At 35.1% G+C, this 18,848-nt stretch overlaps 1 protein-coding gene across 4 annotated transcripts in view; it reads left to right on the forward strand.

Annotated features, from left to right (window-relative positions):
• LOC108718466 (dipeptidyl aminopeptidase-like protein 6) overlaps positions 1-18,848 on the forward strand; it is an 883,060-nt gene that overhangs the window by 853,769 nt on the left and 10,443 nt on the right. For all 4 annotated transcript variants that reach the window (XM_041565794.1, XM_041565795.1, XM_041565793.1 and 1 more), the window contains exons 17-21: positions 4,874-4,921; positions 7,898-7,996; positions 10,297-10,366; positions 15,562-15,756; positions 16,190-16,244. In XM_041565794.1, the coding sequence (XP_041421728.1) occupies positions 4,874-4,921; positions 7,898-7,996; positions 10,297-10,366; positions 15,562-15,756; positions 16,190-16,244 (467 nt within the window). The remainder of the gene's footprint in view (positions 1-4,873; positions 4,922-7,897; positions 7,997-10,296; positions 10,367-15,561; positions 15,757-16,189; positions 16,245-18,848) is intronic.

The raw sequence follows: 18,848 nt of genomic DNA on the forward strand, positions 1-18,848 counted from the left end.
ACAGCTAAAAGCTACCGAAGTCAATGTTAGTCTATGGGGAAGGTCCCCATAGGCTTTCCTAAGTTTTTTTGATCGAAGGATATTCCTTCGATCGTTCGATTTAAATCCTTCGAATCGTTCGATTCGAAGGATTTAATCGTTCGATCGAAGGAATAATCTTTCGATCATTCGATCGTACTATCTGCGCTAAATCCTTCGACTTCGATAATCGAAGTCGAAGGATTTTAGTTCCTAGTCGAATATCGAGGGTTAATTAACCCTCGATATTCGACCCTTGATGAATCGGCCCCTAAAAGTTTAATTTTAGAGACGATTTTCATTCCTCTTAAACGTTAAAAATGTGATAATTATTACGTGTAAAAACTCTGAAAAACTCTAAAACAAAACTTCTCTAAGCAGCTGAGGTCTCATAAACATCAATGGTTGATCCTATTGTAAATTTTGTATAGACATTAGACATAAAGGTGGAGGCCTATTTGTCAACAGTCTCATTTTAGTAGTTTTAGAGGTTTTTAAAACTACAACCTAAACTCACTTTCTCTAAAACCATGAAAGATTCAAATTGAAAAAGCATGAATGGAAAAAAATATGAACAATTGAAAAAAAATATGAATACTTCGAAAATCTTTAAGCATTTTAGCTTTTTTGACAATTTCTAGTGAAAAAAAATGAGAAAACCTCTAAAAGGCCAAATTGATTGAAAAAGGTCCAATAGGATCAGCGCAGCACCCTTTGACTTCTATTGGACCTCAACAACTTTTACCCGGCACATGTTTGAGTTTTTTGTGGTTTTTACATTTAGGGGCAGATTTACTAAGGGCCGAAGTGAATTTGAGGGAATTTTCAAAGTAAAAAAATTCGGAATTCAAAGTAATTTTTTGGATATTTCGACCATCGAATAGGATACTACGACTTCGAATTTACTTCGACTTCGATTTGAATTAAAAATCGTTCGAATATCCGACCATTCGATAATAAAAGTACTGTCTCTTTTAAAAAACTTTGACTTCAATACTTCGCCAAATTAAACCTGCCGAAGTGCTATGTTAGCCTATGGGGACCTTCTACAACATTTTTCTAAGTCTTTACACATTGAATAAAAATCCTTCGCTAAAATTGTTAGAATTTTTATTCGACCACAGGATTGCCAAATTTGCTGAAAAAACTTCTTATTCAATATCCGAATTCAAAGTATTTTAATTCGATGGTCGAATTTCAAAGTTTTTAATTCGATGGTCGAATTTCAAAGTTTTTTGTACTTCAAAATCCGACCCTTGATAAATCTGCCCCTTAATAAACCTCAAATTTTTAGAGTTTGAAATATCATGAATTTTTAGAGATTCGTGAATAAAAAAAATGTCAATCTTAGTAAATCGGATCCTTAATAAATGGGCCTCCATGTGTCCTATTCTTAATACATTTTTTATGTATATTTATATTTTTAATTGTAAATATATTTTTATTTTTATATAATATAGATTTTTATCAATGTATTTTATTTATTTCTATATATATGTAAATATATTTTTAACACAATATATTTTTTATATTTATATTTTTTTTATTTATGTTTATATTTTTAAGACATATTTTATTTATTTTTATCTTTGTATATACATATTTATATCTGCTCAGAGAAGTTTGGTATTAGAGTTTTTCAGAGTTTTTACACTTACATCTTTTAAAATATATAATAAATATTATTATTAGTATTTTTATATTTGTTCATATACTTAAATATAACATATATATTTTTTACTTGTGTATTATCGTATCGCTTTACAGATATATGCATGCACAAAAAGTGGATAAAATAGACAGTGGTGTCCTTACATTTGTCACTTAATTATGCGTTTATATATATTTATCACACAAACACACATTGGCTTTGTTGCCTGTGTGAACCACTGGGAAAATATCTAAAAACATTCGCTGAGCCTCAACAAAATAATGCACGCTTTTTTTTTATCTGTATGATAATATCTTCAGCGTGAGCACTTCATGTATCAAGCATAAATAATTCATAAGGCAACAAATAAAGAGATCTCCAATCGGCAGATAGATACCGCAGTTGCCAATTATCTGGGCTCCGCAGAGCGGAATTCTCCTGATTCTCATTGCTCGCAGCTGCTCTTTTTAAATCATTCATCAATGTTTAAGAGATACGCTATGGATGTCAGCAAAGAACATTTGAATTTCTATTGTCTACACACTGGGAGTTTAGCTTCTAGTAGAAAATTATCAGCTGCACCAAACCCTCGAGAATCCAGATGAGATGAGACTCCAGGCGAACGTTGTTTAGTACAAAGTCTTGTTTCTTTTTTAATTGTCTTTAAATAAACAGAAATGTGGATTTTTGTTATCATTAACTACTGTTAGAAACAAATATACTCTGATTGTGCTTTTAATAACCATCTGAGTAGAACAATAACATCATTTGGATCATTTTGACCAAAGTTTTGCTTCTTTGTGATTTTCTTGGGCTTTCTAGACCATTTTATGTTCTTCCTTCTGGTGTAGTAGAAATGTTTTACAAGTCAGGAGAAGGAATACAATACTTTATAGGAAATAATGGTGTAAACTTTAATACTAACACACACAAGGAATGAAAAACTTGTAAAATAGATGTTCCCAAAACTGTAGGCCTGCTCTTCCTGGTGGGTCTCAAAGTAATGAATGAGGGGGCCTAGCCTTAAATTCAGCTAGGGTGAGGCTTGGGTTTAATGCTTATTTAAATGTCTGCATGCACCACGATACATAGCAGAATAACAATTACACCTCCAGTGTTTTTAGAATTTTTGTTAAAGTATTAAAATAGAGTATTACAGCTTTTCAGCTAAGGGGTCTCAATCAAATTTTAATCATCTCTGCAACATAGTTTATACAAAAAAAAGTCTAATCAATGACTTCTGGAGCACAGAACTAAGATCACTTGGGTACTGGCAGTGAAATATTATAAATAATAAAGTGGCCTATTTATCAAAGATTTTAGTGGTTTTAGAGGTTTTGGAAAATATGACTAAACTCACAAACTCTAAGGGGCCGATTCACTAACTTCGAGTGAAGGATTCGAAGTAAAAAAACTTCGAATTTCGAAGTGTTTTTTGGGCTACTTCGACCATCGCATGGGCTACTACTACCTTCAACTACGACTACGACTTCGAACCGAACTATTCTAACTAAAAATCGTTCGACCATTCGATAGTCGAAGTTCTGTCTCTTTGAGAAAAAACTTCGACCCCCTAGTTCGCCATCTAAAAGCTACCGAACTCAATGTTAGCCTATGGGGAAGGTCCCTATAGGCTTTCCTAAGTTTTTTTGATCGAAGGATATTCCTTCGATGGTTGGATTAAAATCCTTCGATTCGAAGGATTTTATCGTTCGATCGAAGGAATAATCCTTCGATCGTTTGATCGAACTATCTGCGCTAAATCCTTCGACTTCGATATTCGAAGTCGAAGGATTTTAGTTCCTAGTCGAATATCGAGGGTTAATTAACCCTTGATATTCGACCCTTAGTGAATCGGCCCCTAAAACTACAAATGACATTTATTAAAAGATCAGACTTAAAATAATGCTCTAAAGAATACAAATACTGTACCTTGAAAACCTCTAAAAATTTGAGTTTTTTAGACGATTCCAAGCGAAAAAGTCAGAATTGATTTAAAAACGGTCCAATAGGATGAGTGCAGGTCCTATTGACTTCGACAACTTTTACCGCACCGACTTTTTAAAAATGATTTTTTGATAAATGGGCTAAATTTGTGGATGGGCGTTAGGTTGACTTTGTTTTAATAATAAATAAGATACATTTGAGTATTAGATAACCCCCATAAATCTATTAGAAAGTCATATAAACATTAAATAAACTCAATAGGCTGGTTTTGCCTCCAATAAGGATTAATTATATCTTAGTTGGGATCAAGTACAAGCTACTGTTTATTACAGAGAAAAAGGAAATTCTTTTTAAAATTCTAGATTATTTGGATGAAATGGAGTCTATGGGTGCCAACATCTCATAATCCAGAGCTTCCTGGATAACGAATCCAATACCTGTATATGGTGATCTAACTTAAAGAAAAAAACTATCCAGAAAAGTCCCAGGCATTTCAGATAATATATCCCATGCCTGAAATGTAAACTGTATAATATGTTTACAGAATAATAATGACTGTTACAACAAATATATCTTTAATAAGTATGCAATTTTTTTTCTGACAGTGAGTTTTTAGAGCAGTTTTGCTAATTTATTTGAGGAAATTCGCTGCAAATCCATGCCTGCCAAATTTATTCGCCCATCACTACATACAATACATAGGAAAATATCATTCATTCAGCCATATTGCCAACAATATCTAGGACAGCAAATACACAGTTATGTCAAATCTCACCTTCAAACTGGGCTTTCAGAAGTATCTAGGTGAGCAAATGGCCATTTTCCCCAGTTCTCACCCTAACTGGCTTTCAGACTCAGCCCATGGGGGATTACAATTTTTAGCAACTTTCTGACCATACACATGTGTGCGCTTGCAAAGAAAGAAAAACTGGTTAAAAGTAGGGATGAGTGAATTTTTTCACCAAGTTTCGCAGCACAAACGACGCCCATAGACTCCAATGGAAGAAAAAAAATTGTTGTCCATAGACTTCACAGGCAAGGATTTTTTGGCAAAAACAAAACAGGTAAAAATAGCCCATCGCTAGTTATAAACAAGGGGCCAAGACATGTCCATCTACCCTGTTTTTATATGTGTTTATAGAGTGTGTCTTGATGTACAGTAATTGTCTAATAGAGACATATGCTTGATAATTATATATATATATATATATAAAATAAAATACATGTTTCATATTTGAATTTTGTTTCTTTTTGCAGGTCCGCGGGTTCCTATTGTAACTATTTATAACACCACTAACAGACAGAGTAAGTGTGTGAACTCATATATTATTAAAAAAATCCAAAATGTAGTTATTAGCTTGTGTACTGTATGGATTCCGCTTTCTAGATTAGATAGAGCTTGTCATTCTGTTAACATTTTCAGGAAAAAAATCCCAAGTCAACATTTTGAAGTCAGCGTTATTCTACATAAAGGCTGGAGTTGTTGTTTTTTTAACATAAAAAATATCATAAATCATTATGAGAATAAATAAAACCACAAATGAAATTTAAATTCCAAATAATGTAGAGTTAAGGTTAAGGACAACATTAATCAAAGTTGTGATGATCATCTTATTTTGTTTTGTGTTATTAATGAATGATATGGTGAGGTATACTGATGCCAGAGGTTGGATATTCACCCTATTCTTAATTAAAGAAGAATACCATTTTTATAGGGCTTCCAGATGATTGGATAATGGTTGTGCCATTTGTGGAGGGATTACTTCCAAGTCTAGTTTCCAGCACAACGCAATGCCTGTGGAGCTCTTCTGTTGCCCCTTATACAGATTAGTTAAACCTACAGTATTACAAGTGACAAAGCAATCAATATGAATTTGTCGTACCCTTATTTATATCTACTGCAAGACTTCTTCCACCTATATGCTTTGTATAATGGCACCACATCTGAAATATGTTTGTTTTGAGTTTATTTTTTCCAATCATCCTCTAATCCCCAACCAATGGCTCCTGAGAAACAAGTTTCTCACCAACCCCTTGAATGTTGCTCCCAGTGGCCTCAATGCAGGGGCCTGTTTTTGAATTCCAGGCATTGGGTTGTGCTGGAAACTAGACATGGAAGTAATCCCTCCACAAATTTGATTGTATAAAAACCTATAGTAATGCCAAACAGAAAAACCTCCTGTAGGCTGTCAGTTCCCACGGGGCTACCAAATAGCCAATCAAAAGCTCTTATTTAGCACCCCTGGAACTTTTTTTTAATGCTCCCCAACACTTTTACCACTTGAATGTAGCTCATGTGTATAAAAGGTTGTGGATTCCTGCTTTAATAGAAGACATGTAATTATGACCAATGTTCTGTTATTTGGCTTTATTATAACAATACCAGGCCCAATGAAGCCAATATCATTAGACTCATTTCCTGATGTGTTTTGTATCAGAAGAGCTACAGCAACTGTTGTCTCCTATAGTCTGGTTCTGAACCAGCCCTAGTGAAAAGAATGGGCTTTTTCTCTACTTTCCATTAATGCAAAGTGAAATATGGCCTTATCAACCTGGGGACATTGTAATATCTTCATGAATATTCTCCCACCTAAGTAGCCTTATTGTTGATGCATTCTGTTCCGTATCTCTTGCAATAAAGAGCTTGGTAATGGCTAATTGTAGCTCTCTTTAGAATAGAAGGAAGCGCATATATGGATCTGAAAGGCTGACCAATTCTACTTCATTGCATAATGCAGTCCCAACGGTCCCAGAATTCAGAAAGGAGTGTCCTCCAGGAAATATGCCAATCTCCTCTGAGCTATTGCTATTTATCTGTGGTTGCAATTATACGAACAAATAAGACACTCCATGAGGGTCCCTTGAGTGACAGACCTCTTTCAGCTGATAAAGCAAATTTCCGCTCCCTTAATTAAATGAGGTTCCCCTTAAAGAATTAAGCTTATTTTTTTTTAATTTTTTTTTGAGAAATAATATGGAGAGAGCATTTCTGATGGGCCTTTAATACTCTGGTGCCTTCTTTACAAGGTGCTTAAGTGTGCAATAAGCCATAGTCTGTTAAATCCTTCACATTATAGGAATCCCGTTACAGTGTGATAAATCAATACACAATATTGACATCTGATTTCTTCGAAATTCACCAGTACCGGCTAATGATCTATTACAGCTTCATATAACACTTTCTGCACACTTAAAATAACATGCTTTCCATGACAACACTGTTTCCTATATTAAATATAATTTAGAAATATAAATATAATATACAATTAATAGTCATGTTTAAATAATTTGATGGAACTGCAAATGGGCAATTAAAGCTGCTATAAAAATGCACATCATTTCCATCATCTTTTCCAGAAAATTTAAAGTTTGAAATAGGTAAATGAAAAACTTGTGCTGTATAGCAGAAATTCGGAAAAACATTTTCAAAGAAAATTCATAGTTCTAAAAAAAAATTAAATAACGCATACTGTACATGATTTTCTTAATATTTTCCAAGAAGATTCGAATTCTCTAATAAAGTAAATAAAAAAGTCAAATGAAGGGTATCACACATCATTTACAAAATATTTACATGGAAAATATAATTTCGTAATACAGTAAAAAAATTATGCATTCTGAACATGATTTCCAAAACAATTTACAAGAACTCTGTAATAAAGCAAGAAAATATAAATAGAATGATGTTTATTCTCATCAAATACATTTGGAAATAAAACGGGTAAAAGGCTACCCGTTTTATATATATATATATATAAATATATATATATATATATATATATTTATTTTTTTAATATCGATAGATATTTAAAAAAAATCCTATAACTTAATAGTTTAAAATTATATAAAAAATATTTTACAATATTTTAGAATGCTGTATCTGGATCAACTAGAAGTTAAGAAGAATGAATGTACTAAATTAAAAAAAGTTGTACTCTATGGATTTGTAACTCTGTATTCCACATATCAGTATCATTGTCCTATCATAATCATCTATACCATGTGCTAAATTCACATAGACTGATATCATGATATCATGTAGATGACTCTTAATTTTGAGAACATATGGACAGACAGTTGAACTAAATGGATGATTCATGCCTTTGGCAAAAGGCATCTAAAAAGACTTAACTGATCAAATTTTCTTTTAGCTTTTCATTTAGTAATTTGTACCCTAAGGGGTTGGTTGAATATGCTTTAGAAAAAATAGGTCGATCAGAGACGCCAATAAATGTTTTATTTGATTTTACATAATAATATGTTTCTTTTCATGTCTTGCAGTTCTGATTGAGCTGGAGAATAATTCCCATGTCGAATATGCTATGGGTGATAAACAAATTCCTATAGTTGAATATACGGACATACAGATCGAAGATTATAGTAAGTTATAAAGCTGTCTCATATTAATTTTTCTCTCCCTTTCTCTCTTTATCATATGATATGTGAGCTATACATAATTCATTTGAAAAATCCTGATGGAGGTAAACACCTTCTGAGGGTGTAATTTTAGAGGTTGTTTTCTACTTTGAATATTTTTTTTTAAAAAAATTCAAATGTTTGCTTATTTGTATGCAAAAATTTGAATATAAGAAATTTAATTGAATAAAATTATGAAAAATAACTTGAATATTTACCATTTTTAATGGGTCAAAAAATTGGAAAACCTGCATTGAAAAAAATGCTTTAAATTTGCCTTTGAAAGCTCCTGTTGAATTTCACATGAGCTTTTAGATGCTGATGTTTTACATTTGAAATTTTCAAATCTTTTGCACTTGATAAATATTGCACACTCGAGATTTTGAAAGTATAATTTCAATTCAGGAATTTTAGAGCAAAAAAACTTGACTTGCTGCAAAAATTTGGATTCCATCACTGATAAATCATGACTTAAGTGTTGGGAAAAAATTACTTAGATGGGGGCCGGCTGTTTTAAAAAGCTGCTGATCGCTTACTGAACAAGAATGCAGCAAATTCAGATGCCATGGTAGAATGAAGAAGAGTGCACAGCTTCAATATAACTCTTTGGTTATAGTACTTAGGTTCCAGCAACAATCCAAAATCTAGGACACTTTTATAGATGCTAAATTGGAAACAGCTCTGCAGCCTATAATTTGGTCCTAAAGCAGTGCAAGGGCTAAACTTAAAGGGATCTTGTCATCAGAAAACATGTTTTTTTCAAAACGCATCAGTTAATAGTGCTACTCCAGCAGAATTCTGCACTGAAATCCATTTCTCAAAAGAGCAAACAGATTTTTTTATATTCAATTTTAAAATCTGACATGAGGCTAGACATTTTGTCAATTTCCCAGCTGCTCCAGTCATGTGACTTGTGCCTGCACTTTAGGAGAGAAATGCTTTCTGGCAGGCTGCTGTTTTTCCTTCTCAATGTAACTGAATGTGTCTCAGTGGGACATGGGTTTTTACTATTGAGTGTTGTTCTTAGATCTACCAGGCAGCTGTTATCTTGTGTTAGGGAGCTGCTATCTGGTTACCTTCCCATTGTTCTTTTGTTTGGCTGCTGGGGTGAAAAAGGGAGGGGGAGTGATATCACTCTAACTTGCAGTACAGCAGTAAAGAGTGATTGAAGTTTATAAGAGCACAAGTCACATGACTTGGGGCAGCTGGGAAACTGACAATATGTCTAGCCCCATGTCAGATTTCAAAATTGAATATAAAAAAATCTGTTTGCTCTTTTGAGAAATGGATTTCAGTGCAGAATTCTGCTGGGGCAGCACTTTTAACTGATTCATTTTGAAAAAAATGTTTTTCCCATGACAGTATCCCTTTAAGAAAAAATTAGGAAATATTAGGTAGAAGCTTATTAACTAGCTTTGAATATCCACAATTATTTAGAAGAGTGACTGTCAGGTGTGTATTCCCATGGATCTGTGACTTTGTTATGAGTTATTTGGGGGCTGGCCAAGTGTTGTAATGTAAAGCAAGGCCTGAACCCAAATACATAAGAAGACCTCTGGCTCTTGGGTCATATTTTGTGCTCCAATAGCATCTAAATAGTGATGGGTGAATTTCTCCCATTTCTCTTTGCCAAAAAATTCTAGCAAAATTCGCAAAATGGTGTAAAAATTGCAAAACTCAGATTTTGACACCCGCATCAATTGTCGTAAATTTTGACGCTGGAGTTAAAGTCAATGGGGGCCCGAATAGTGTTGATATGCAATGGTTTTGACGCGAGTGACTTTCCCAAAAAAATTTGACGCCAGTGAATTTTTGCAGGAGTTTCGTGAAGTTATTTGCCGGCGGTGAAATGCGGAAATTTGCCGCAAATTCCACCTGCCGAATTTATTTGCCCATCACTACATCTAAAACCAAGGTCACCAAAGCAACAGATCTTAGCATGCATGGCCATCGTAAGAAAATGTACTAGAATTTGAGAAGCTTTGTTAATGAGTTCAGTCTGAAATCTGATATGACTTTGGTGTTAATAATCAAGCAGAAACAAGCCATCGTTATTATTCATCTTAATGGGTACAGAAGTTTAAAGATAACACTGCCGACCTAAGAACATTTCAATTTAGATGTGTCTGACAGATTGATGTACTTAATGATCCTGAATGTAATTTGACCTGGTTTATCTCAGCCACACAATCTCTTGATGCTATTATTTCAGAAAGAGCTTCACAATGGAAAGAAACTTTAATGAGATTTATTTTATTTCCCAGAATTGCCAATGCAGATCATCAAGCCTGCAACTTTTTCCAGCAAAGCTCATTACCCTTTGCTGCTCGTTGTGTAAGTATGTGCCTTGCTTTATAAGTCAAATGTACACCGGAAAGCTACGGCTTTTGTTTGTTACTGTGATTTATGTGGTTATTACGGCAGATTTGTTATCAAATGGTTTCTTAGTTGGTGTAATTCCACTTAATTATTAAAATAAACTTTAACCACTCATTTTGTGATTCCTTATTTCATGTTTTCAGGTTTTTGGAGTACATTTATGAGAATTAACTTTTTCCCCTTCTCAGTTTCAACTATAAATAGTGTTTTTTAAACCACGTTGATTTTTTTCTTTTTTTTTTGTCATGCAACTAAAAATCAGGTAAAAAAAATCACAAAAGTCAACATTTTAGTCTGCAATTATATTCGAAACATATGTTTGCCCTATATATTAAAGCCATTGTTTAATTCTACCACTGGTTTTATCACCAAAATTTTCAGCAGGTCTGAGATAGTAAAAATCAATATGACCCATTGGAAAAAATGGTTGCACGTTTGTAAAAAAAATGCTCAGTAGACAAAATAGTGAAAAAATACACAGGCACCTCAACTTCATCATGTTCAGTTTTCACAACACCCTTGGGAATTTTGTGCTTGGAAAGAAAAAGTTGTCTTAAAGATGAACTATCGCAAAAATGAAAATTAACATGAGTTTCATCTCATGGAAATAATCAACTTTCTTAACACAATAAATCAAAATTCTGTACCATTGCTGAAATTGAGGGGGTTATTTATCAAAGGACGAATTTCGAATTTATGTGATTTTTTTCTCTAATAAATTCAAATGTTCTCACAACTCGAATGGGAGTTTGTTTATGAAAAAACTCAAATGTCTAATATTCAATTGAATAGTCCCGTCCTGAAAATTCAAATCAAATTTGAATCGAGTTTTCCTCCGAAGAAAAACTCGAATTTCAGGAAGGCAATTAACATATTCAGATAGTTTTGGCATTGACTTGTAAATGAACTTGGCAGGTTTTTAGGTGTCGGATATTCGAATTAGAACTGTTTCCAGGGTTGATGTTTGATAAATCTCACACTCTAATTTACATTCGAGTTGGTGCTTTTAAATTCAAATTTAACATTTGAATTTTAATAAATCTGCTTCATCTTTCTGAAATCTGTCTACATGCAGGAATTAGAGTTTCATAAATAATTACGTCAGTTAGTTAACTCCAAATTGATCCCAGGATGTCTCCCATAGGCTAAAACAGCAATTTGGTTGGTTTAAGGTGGCGAATAGTTGAATTCGAGTTCATGAAGGGCCAGTACATGATAATTTTCAAAAAACTAATAAAAAATTTTTTAAAACTCAAATCGAATTTTAATTATTCCCTAGTCGAATTTCACTAAAAAAAAACTTGAAAAAAACTTGACATTTTGAATTTCAAAATTCAAATTCGAAATTTGAATTTTCACTTCGGCCCTTGATAAATCTGTCTCATAGTGTCAATAAATGTTTTGCAGTTAATCTGCTAGTGCCTGGCTCTAGAACTTCTTACTTAAATGAGTGTCAACCAGGTTGATCAGTCAGTACTGCTATTCTAACAATGACAGTTTTCTGTTGTACGGTTGAAGTAGGAGGCTCAGACCAGATGAGTGCCAGGGTTTAGGAATACAGAATATCAAGCAGATCCTTGGTTCTCTATTATGTTGTATCTGACTGCCGCCACCATTTATTAAAGTGTTACTTTGTAAAAAATATATGCAGACAAATCATTTGGTTGTGATTTCTTTCTCACCTGTCATGACTATCTTTGACTAAAGGTCTGTGCTGAATTGCTGCTTATGAAAATGCTTTGCCGCTGACAATTTCAAGCCTGGTGTTTCAGTTTAAAATATAATATAATAGGTTTGACCTGCCTGACTGAGCAACTGAAAGCGCGGGATTAAACGAGAGCCATTGAGTGAATCACCAATGATTTGTGAAAGTACAAACAGTGCTGTGCGCCGGCTTCTAGTGTCACATAAAAATATTCTCCGCATCTATGCCGTGTGGTTTTTATTTTTATTTCAAATAGTCTATTGTTGCCTGATAGCTGGGGGAATCAGTAACAAATAAGGCCACACACACAATATCACAATATTTTTTTCTGCTTGCATGAAGAAATTATTGGCAGTTATGTGACAGTTTACTTCCTTTCCGTCATTCTATGAATACTTTTTTGATACTGGAGGCAATTAAGTGAATAGTTTTTTCCATGTTTTAAACCAGTTAATAGAGTTTTTGTCTTTCATTGATCAACTTTTAGCTCATCCTTTTGGTTGAAATGTATCAAAAATATTTATCCACTTAGACATATGCCACACTAGTTAACTTTGCAAGCGATCAACAAAATATATGTCACACTATTTTAATAGCCATAGATGTATCAAGTCCACTGATTTTAGCAGTTTTCGGGATGCCTCCCTCTATAGGTGTTATGGTTCATAAACTACAGCTATGTGGAGACCATAAATATTGCAGGTAGACTATGGCAAATAATTTGAAGGATTTAAACGTATAAAATATGTAAGTGCCCAACCGGTTATAAGAATGTACCAATAGTTTGTGTAAATTGTGTTATTTTGGCTCCAGTCACTAGATGGATATGTAGGAGAGCCTCATAAGGAGGTTCTAGAGAAGGTTTTCCTCTGTGGCACTTTTTTGGGATTTGTCGAGATTGCCTAGGGCCTAGAGCAATGTGCCACTTCTTAAAAGAAGAGTTAATGGCACCAGGGAGTCTAAGCTTTGCCACAGAACTATGTTATGTTACTATGTTACATCAATGACTACCTGAAGGAGCTAATAGTTGGGTTATCTGGTGGTAGGTTAGACCTTCAAGCTCACTGTAGATGGTCAGAGGTAGTGGTAGGTCACTTAGTTGAGCAGCGAAAGCTCCAACAAGGCATAAGAAAGGAGTGCCCAGACAATAGCTCATCAGACAGGGACCCAGAGAAAAGAGAACCTCTGATTAGATATACCTTAGGGCCCTAACACAAGACTGATCCATGTGTCTGGAGTCTGTACAGTACAGAGTGTATATTCCTGTGTTAATCTGCAAAACCATGTGGACCTCCAGTTATTCTCCTTTAAGTGTACAATTACAAGTCCCCTTTGTTTTGTGAGGATGGTGCACCTCCTAAAGCAGTGGTCCCCAATCATTGTCTAGTAGCCTCAAAGCAGGTGCTTATTTTTGAGTTCCAAGCTTGGAGGTAAGTTTTGGTTGCAGGAGTTCTGCCAGAGGCTTCTGTAAGTAGTCTACATAGGGGCTACCAACTGTCAATCACAGCCCATAATAGGCACCCCAGGATCTTTTTGCATGGTTTTGTTGCTCTCCATCTTTTTTTACATTTGAAAGTGACTGACAGGTAAAAAAGGGTTTAAATTACTAAATTATTAGGCACCATGCATAGTCATACAGAGCTATTGTTGAACTGAATGACAGCTGGGGAGCACAAGCTGGATAATTAAAAGTTATCAAGCAATCGTTTTTATAATATACCAGTCTGGTTTGACAGGTCTGATTAGAAATGTGTTCTCTCCAAAAGACTTAATTCTACATCTTGTCAATAAAAATCCATTGCAAAAAATGGCTTCTGTTCAAGATGATCAATACAGGACTTTCAACATGGATCTTTAAAGGCCTAAAAGTAATAGACCCTTTAACTTTAGACCCACATGGCTTGAAAAGACCAGACACGAGGATTATAATACTGGACCTAGCAGATTATTATCTATATTAACAACATATGTGCTTTTGAATGTTGTAGTAGTTTACTGTGTAGGCAAATTATGCCAAGGTGTGAAGAAGTGTAGGTCAAATAAGTCCATCAAGCCTTTAATTCAGTATTGGATCTTTCCGACCTGTTCTAACTACATTATTCAGTGAGCCAACCAAGCAGATCCCAGAGCACCAACCCCCCCCCCCCCTATACAGAAAACCAGCATTAGCAGTTTGGCTGGACACTAATCAGCAGTTAATCAAGAGAACAGTGATTGCTAAACATTAAGGCACCTGAAATCGTTAGTGAGAGGCAGAAATCACAAGCCTGATGAAACATTTAAGACCAATGTCTCTTTTTAATAATGTATGATTAGGATAAATGGAATGAAATGCAGCTGTACAATAAACAAGTATTGAAATATTAAATCACAGTGAAGGTGGATACAAGTATTTTTTTTAAATATTTAATAGACTAAAAGGCTTTTTTACTTGTACGGATTGATAAGTCTAGATTGTTACATGTTGTATAGTTAATAGGAATAGACTTATGATACTTCACATCTGGACCCTCACATTTCCTTGTCTTTTCTTTTTCATTATACAAACAGGAGTATTCTTAGGGGGTTATGTACTAAACTTGAATGTCTCTGGTTGGGCTTTTTGGGGCAAAAGCTAAAATTTTTAGTTGGAAAAAAAAACTTGAACTTTTTGGAGAGTTATTATCCCCCGATGCAGCAAAAAGCCCAAATCCTCCATCCCAGACCTGTTGAAGTCATGTATAAGTCAATGGAGATCATGTATAAGTCAATGGCAGAGGTCTTTATCCCAATTGAAAGTTGCCATGGTCTGAGCTGGGTGTAGCCCGAAAAAACGACCAATTCAGGGTTTCGGGCGATAACCCAAAAAAATCAAGTGATTCTGTAGAAAGGTCCAAAAAAATTGAGTGATTCGGGTTTTGCTTGATTTTATCAAGTTTTTTGTCGATCTGATTTCTTTGAGTTATTTTAATGATAAATAAGCCAAAATCAGGGATGGGAGTTTGGTCAAGATTTTTTTTATTAAAATAATTAGATAATGAGATAAATTCAGATTTTAGAAAATAACCCCCTTAGACTTGTAATACTGTCTTGTGGTTTTTGAAGTTCAGTGCTGAAGTCTAAGGGGTAAATTTATCAAAGAGTGAAGTTCCGCCATTAGAGTGAAATTCTGCAGCTCTCCATTCATTTCTATGGGATTTTGAAAGGCGTATTTATCAATGGGTGAAAGTGAAATTTCACCCTTTGATAAATGCGCCTTTAAAAACCCCATAGAAATGAAGGGGAATTGGCGGAATTTCACTCTAGTGGCGGAACTTCACTAGGGTGTTATTTACTAAAATCTGAACTGTACTACATTCCTAATGTGCTTTAAAGATTTACATACAAATATGTGCTTATTTTCTCCAGATTACAAGATATCTTATTTCTGGTTTATTTTGTTCCCCCCCCCCCCATTATCTTCTAGAGATGGAAGTCCTGGTAGCCAGAGTGTAACCGAAAGGTTTGAATTCAATTGGATAACAGTGCTGGTCAGTTCCTTTGGTGCCATTGTGGCCAAACTGGACGGCCGTGGAAGCGGATTTCAAGGCACGAAGCTTTTACACGAAGTCAGAAGAAAGCTGGGATTTCTAGAAGAGAAAGATCAAGTGGAAGCTCTCAAGTAATATAATTATCCTACTGTGCAATTCATCAATCAGATTGCAGTCTAATTACTTTCTCTTGTTTGCCTAATTATGCTTCTCATTAATTTATCATGCAATCAACTTTGTATTCATTTTATGTATCTTTTCTCATGTAAGCCCAGGGCCCAGTGCACCAGTGCAATCACCATCCCAATTTATTAGGGAAAGCTGAGCAGGCACAATAACAGTAGAAAGACTGTACACTTGTGCCCCTTAGTGATTTTCTGTTGAAATCTGCAGAGAGAATGTCTCACTCAAGATTGGAATCACCACTCATATACAGTAAATGCAAATAAACTGGGAAGCAATATGTTTTGGTCACAACTCTTCCTTGAACTGAAAGTCTTCATGCTTGAAATATTCCACCATTGTGTAGTGTTTTGCTCAGTGTGTGTCTTTGTTTTGTTCCAGTACGATGCTTAAGAAAGAATATATCGACAAACAGCGAGTTGGTGTGTTTGGAAAGGTATGGTAAATCATTTCATTGCTATTTTCTGCTACTCTTATTTAGTTGCAAATTGTCATAGAGAAAGACCACCTTGGCCACTCCAGATATTGAGTAGCTACATGTAGTATCTCACTGTAAGGGGTTTCTGGGGAAATGGTGGTAGCAGATCTGATTTGTTGAATTATTATGAGCCTTAGGTTTCAGAATTCAGGACATTGATGTTGGTGAGTCACAGCCTACAAACAAATTAGAAAATATTATAATTGTGATTTATGGAGAAAGTCAAAATGCAGGATATACCAAGTTTTCTTATTACTTGTGCATCATATGGCCATGAGTGACCAATGTAAGATCAGGAACAAAGTTTATTGTGTCTGACGTTTTAGTCCAACCGTATAACCTTATAATAGGCTTTATGTAACTGCAAGTAAAAGTGCAGTCACACCAAAATGGATGCAAAGGTGTTGACACCATACATTTAGATACGTGTATCTATACATAATCCTTGTGCTTCTGTATACTTCCACTAAGCACCAAAGTCTGCTCTGATAAATAGAGCACAAGTCAGCTTATTGATGCTGGGACCTGGCCTCTAGTGCCATCCTGAACGTGGAGGTAATTCCACAACTTGTTGTGTCAATAGCTGAAACAGATTAACACAACCTGTTATGGAAACCTTCGAATTACTGTAAACTTCAGGGTGGCAGTACCTCCATGTTTTTTTTTTCTATTTCTTTAAAAAGCAACACCCTAACTTTTTCAAAATGTCTACCCTAACAACCACTGGATTCAAGTCCTTGCACATGAAAAAATATCAGAAATGATTGTTACATAAGACATCAAAAATGCTCAAAAGTGGTGTAAATCGAGATTTTGATTGAGTACCTATATTTGGCAGATGAACAGTACAACACATAAGGGGCATTTCTAACAATGTCACATTCAAAGGCAGACAGCATTCAAACCAGCTGTCGGTACAAGAGCCGCCTGTTTAATATCGAGACTTGTTAGGAAGACCACAAGGGGGTTACAGAATCCTCAGTGGTGCCCCTAATTAATTTGCTAATAATTGAGGTGGGATTTGTACCTCTATGATAAATCCATCAATCTGCATTTTCTAACTTCAAGTGGAATATTTGTTTGAGTGTGGTTGCAAACCATAGTGTTGTGTATTGGAGGAACTCATGGACGTGTTGTTGAGACCTTATCTAGAATCTTCGTCTAGTTTAATGTATACATAGAGGGCTTTATCTATTCTATATTTTTTGTCTCGGAAATCCAATCATGACCAGCTAAAAAGAGCTGGGAGGTGATAAGGAAATCTGTGGCCAATAAATATGACAGCAGCAAATAAAAGTGTCCATACCTGAATTCCTTTCTCGAGTGTATAATTCTATTCAGTCTCATTTCTTTGATAAATGGGATAATATTAGCATGTTAATTTGTCCTTTTGCCAGCAACAATTTAATGAAATTGCCAAAGAAAGGAGGATTATTTTCCATTGATGCCTGGTTTCTAAAGCATCTAGGGAGTGAGAATGAATTATTTTTAAGCCTGATGAACATTGAGAGTGTCTGTGGTTCCTGTGATCATCTAGCATCATCATGTAGCTCTTTGAAAGTTGCCTGTGTTGTGCTATTGGATTTTCACATGGTTTTACTTAAACCTTGCACACTTCTCTGATTCTCGTGCTTCAGAAGCCTGTTACAGAACATGCAAGGAATTGTGGGAACTGAAGTCTTGTTTCAATGGTACATGTAGAAGGGTGCTGCTTTGAGTTGGGTACCCAAAGAATACACACCAAGCATTCTGATTTCAGACAGTTAAACTAAACCCTGGTCAGCAAATCATGGGGAAATGAAGTTCAGCAAATGAAGTTAGAGGGTCTGAGTTAGAAGTGGGTCGACCTCACTCAAACCAAATAGATTTCTAAATGTAACCTTTTTAACTGCTTCAGAAGCCTGATAATTAGAGAACATGCAAGGCATTGTGGGAATTTGAGTCTTGTTTTAATGCTACATATAATAGAGTGCTGGACTGGGTTGGATAACCAAAGAATACCCACAAATCATTCTGATTTCAGACAGAAAAGGTGGGTGTTAGTTTGGATTTTGGTTAAACCCAGGTCAGCAGGTGGGTCAGGTCAGCTAGCAGGTCCACAGAGGGGAAATGAAGGTCAGCAAATCAAGTCAGAAGGTCCAAGGTGGACGTGGGTAGACCTCACTCGTTGCTGTTTATTTAGTGCGAACGTGCAACGTTTTGGGGCAAGCCCCTTTATTAAGCATTGATCATGGCTTGATAAAGGGGCTTGCCACGAAACATTACACATTCGCACTAAATAAACAGCAAGAGGTAACTCTGCATTTCTTTGCCTTGAGTGCCAGTGTTTTTTCTACTTTCACTGAATTATTGGAGGTTGTCGTATCCTCCTACATTGTGCACCAGGCTACCCGGCAAAGGGAGGGTTAAGGGTGTGCGCTACTTTCAGCATAGACCTCACTCGTACCATAGAGATTTCTCTATGTAACTTTTAACTGCTTCAGAAGCCTGGTATTTACATAACATGCATGGCATTGTGGGAATTGAAGTCTTGTTTCAATACTACTTATAGTAGAGTTCAGG

Source organism: Xenopus laevis, chromosome 6L, assembly GCF_017654675.1.
Source record: "Xenopus laevis strain J_2021 chromosome 6L, Xenopus_laevis_v10.1, whole genome shotgun sequence".
NCBI lineage: Eukaryota > Metazoa > Chordata > Amphibia > Anura > Pipidae > Xenopus > Xenopus laevis.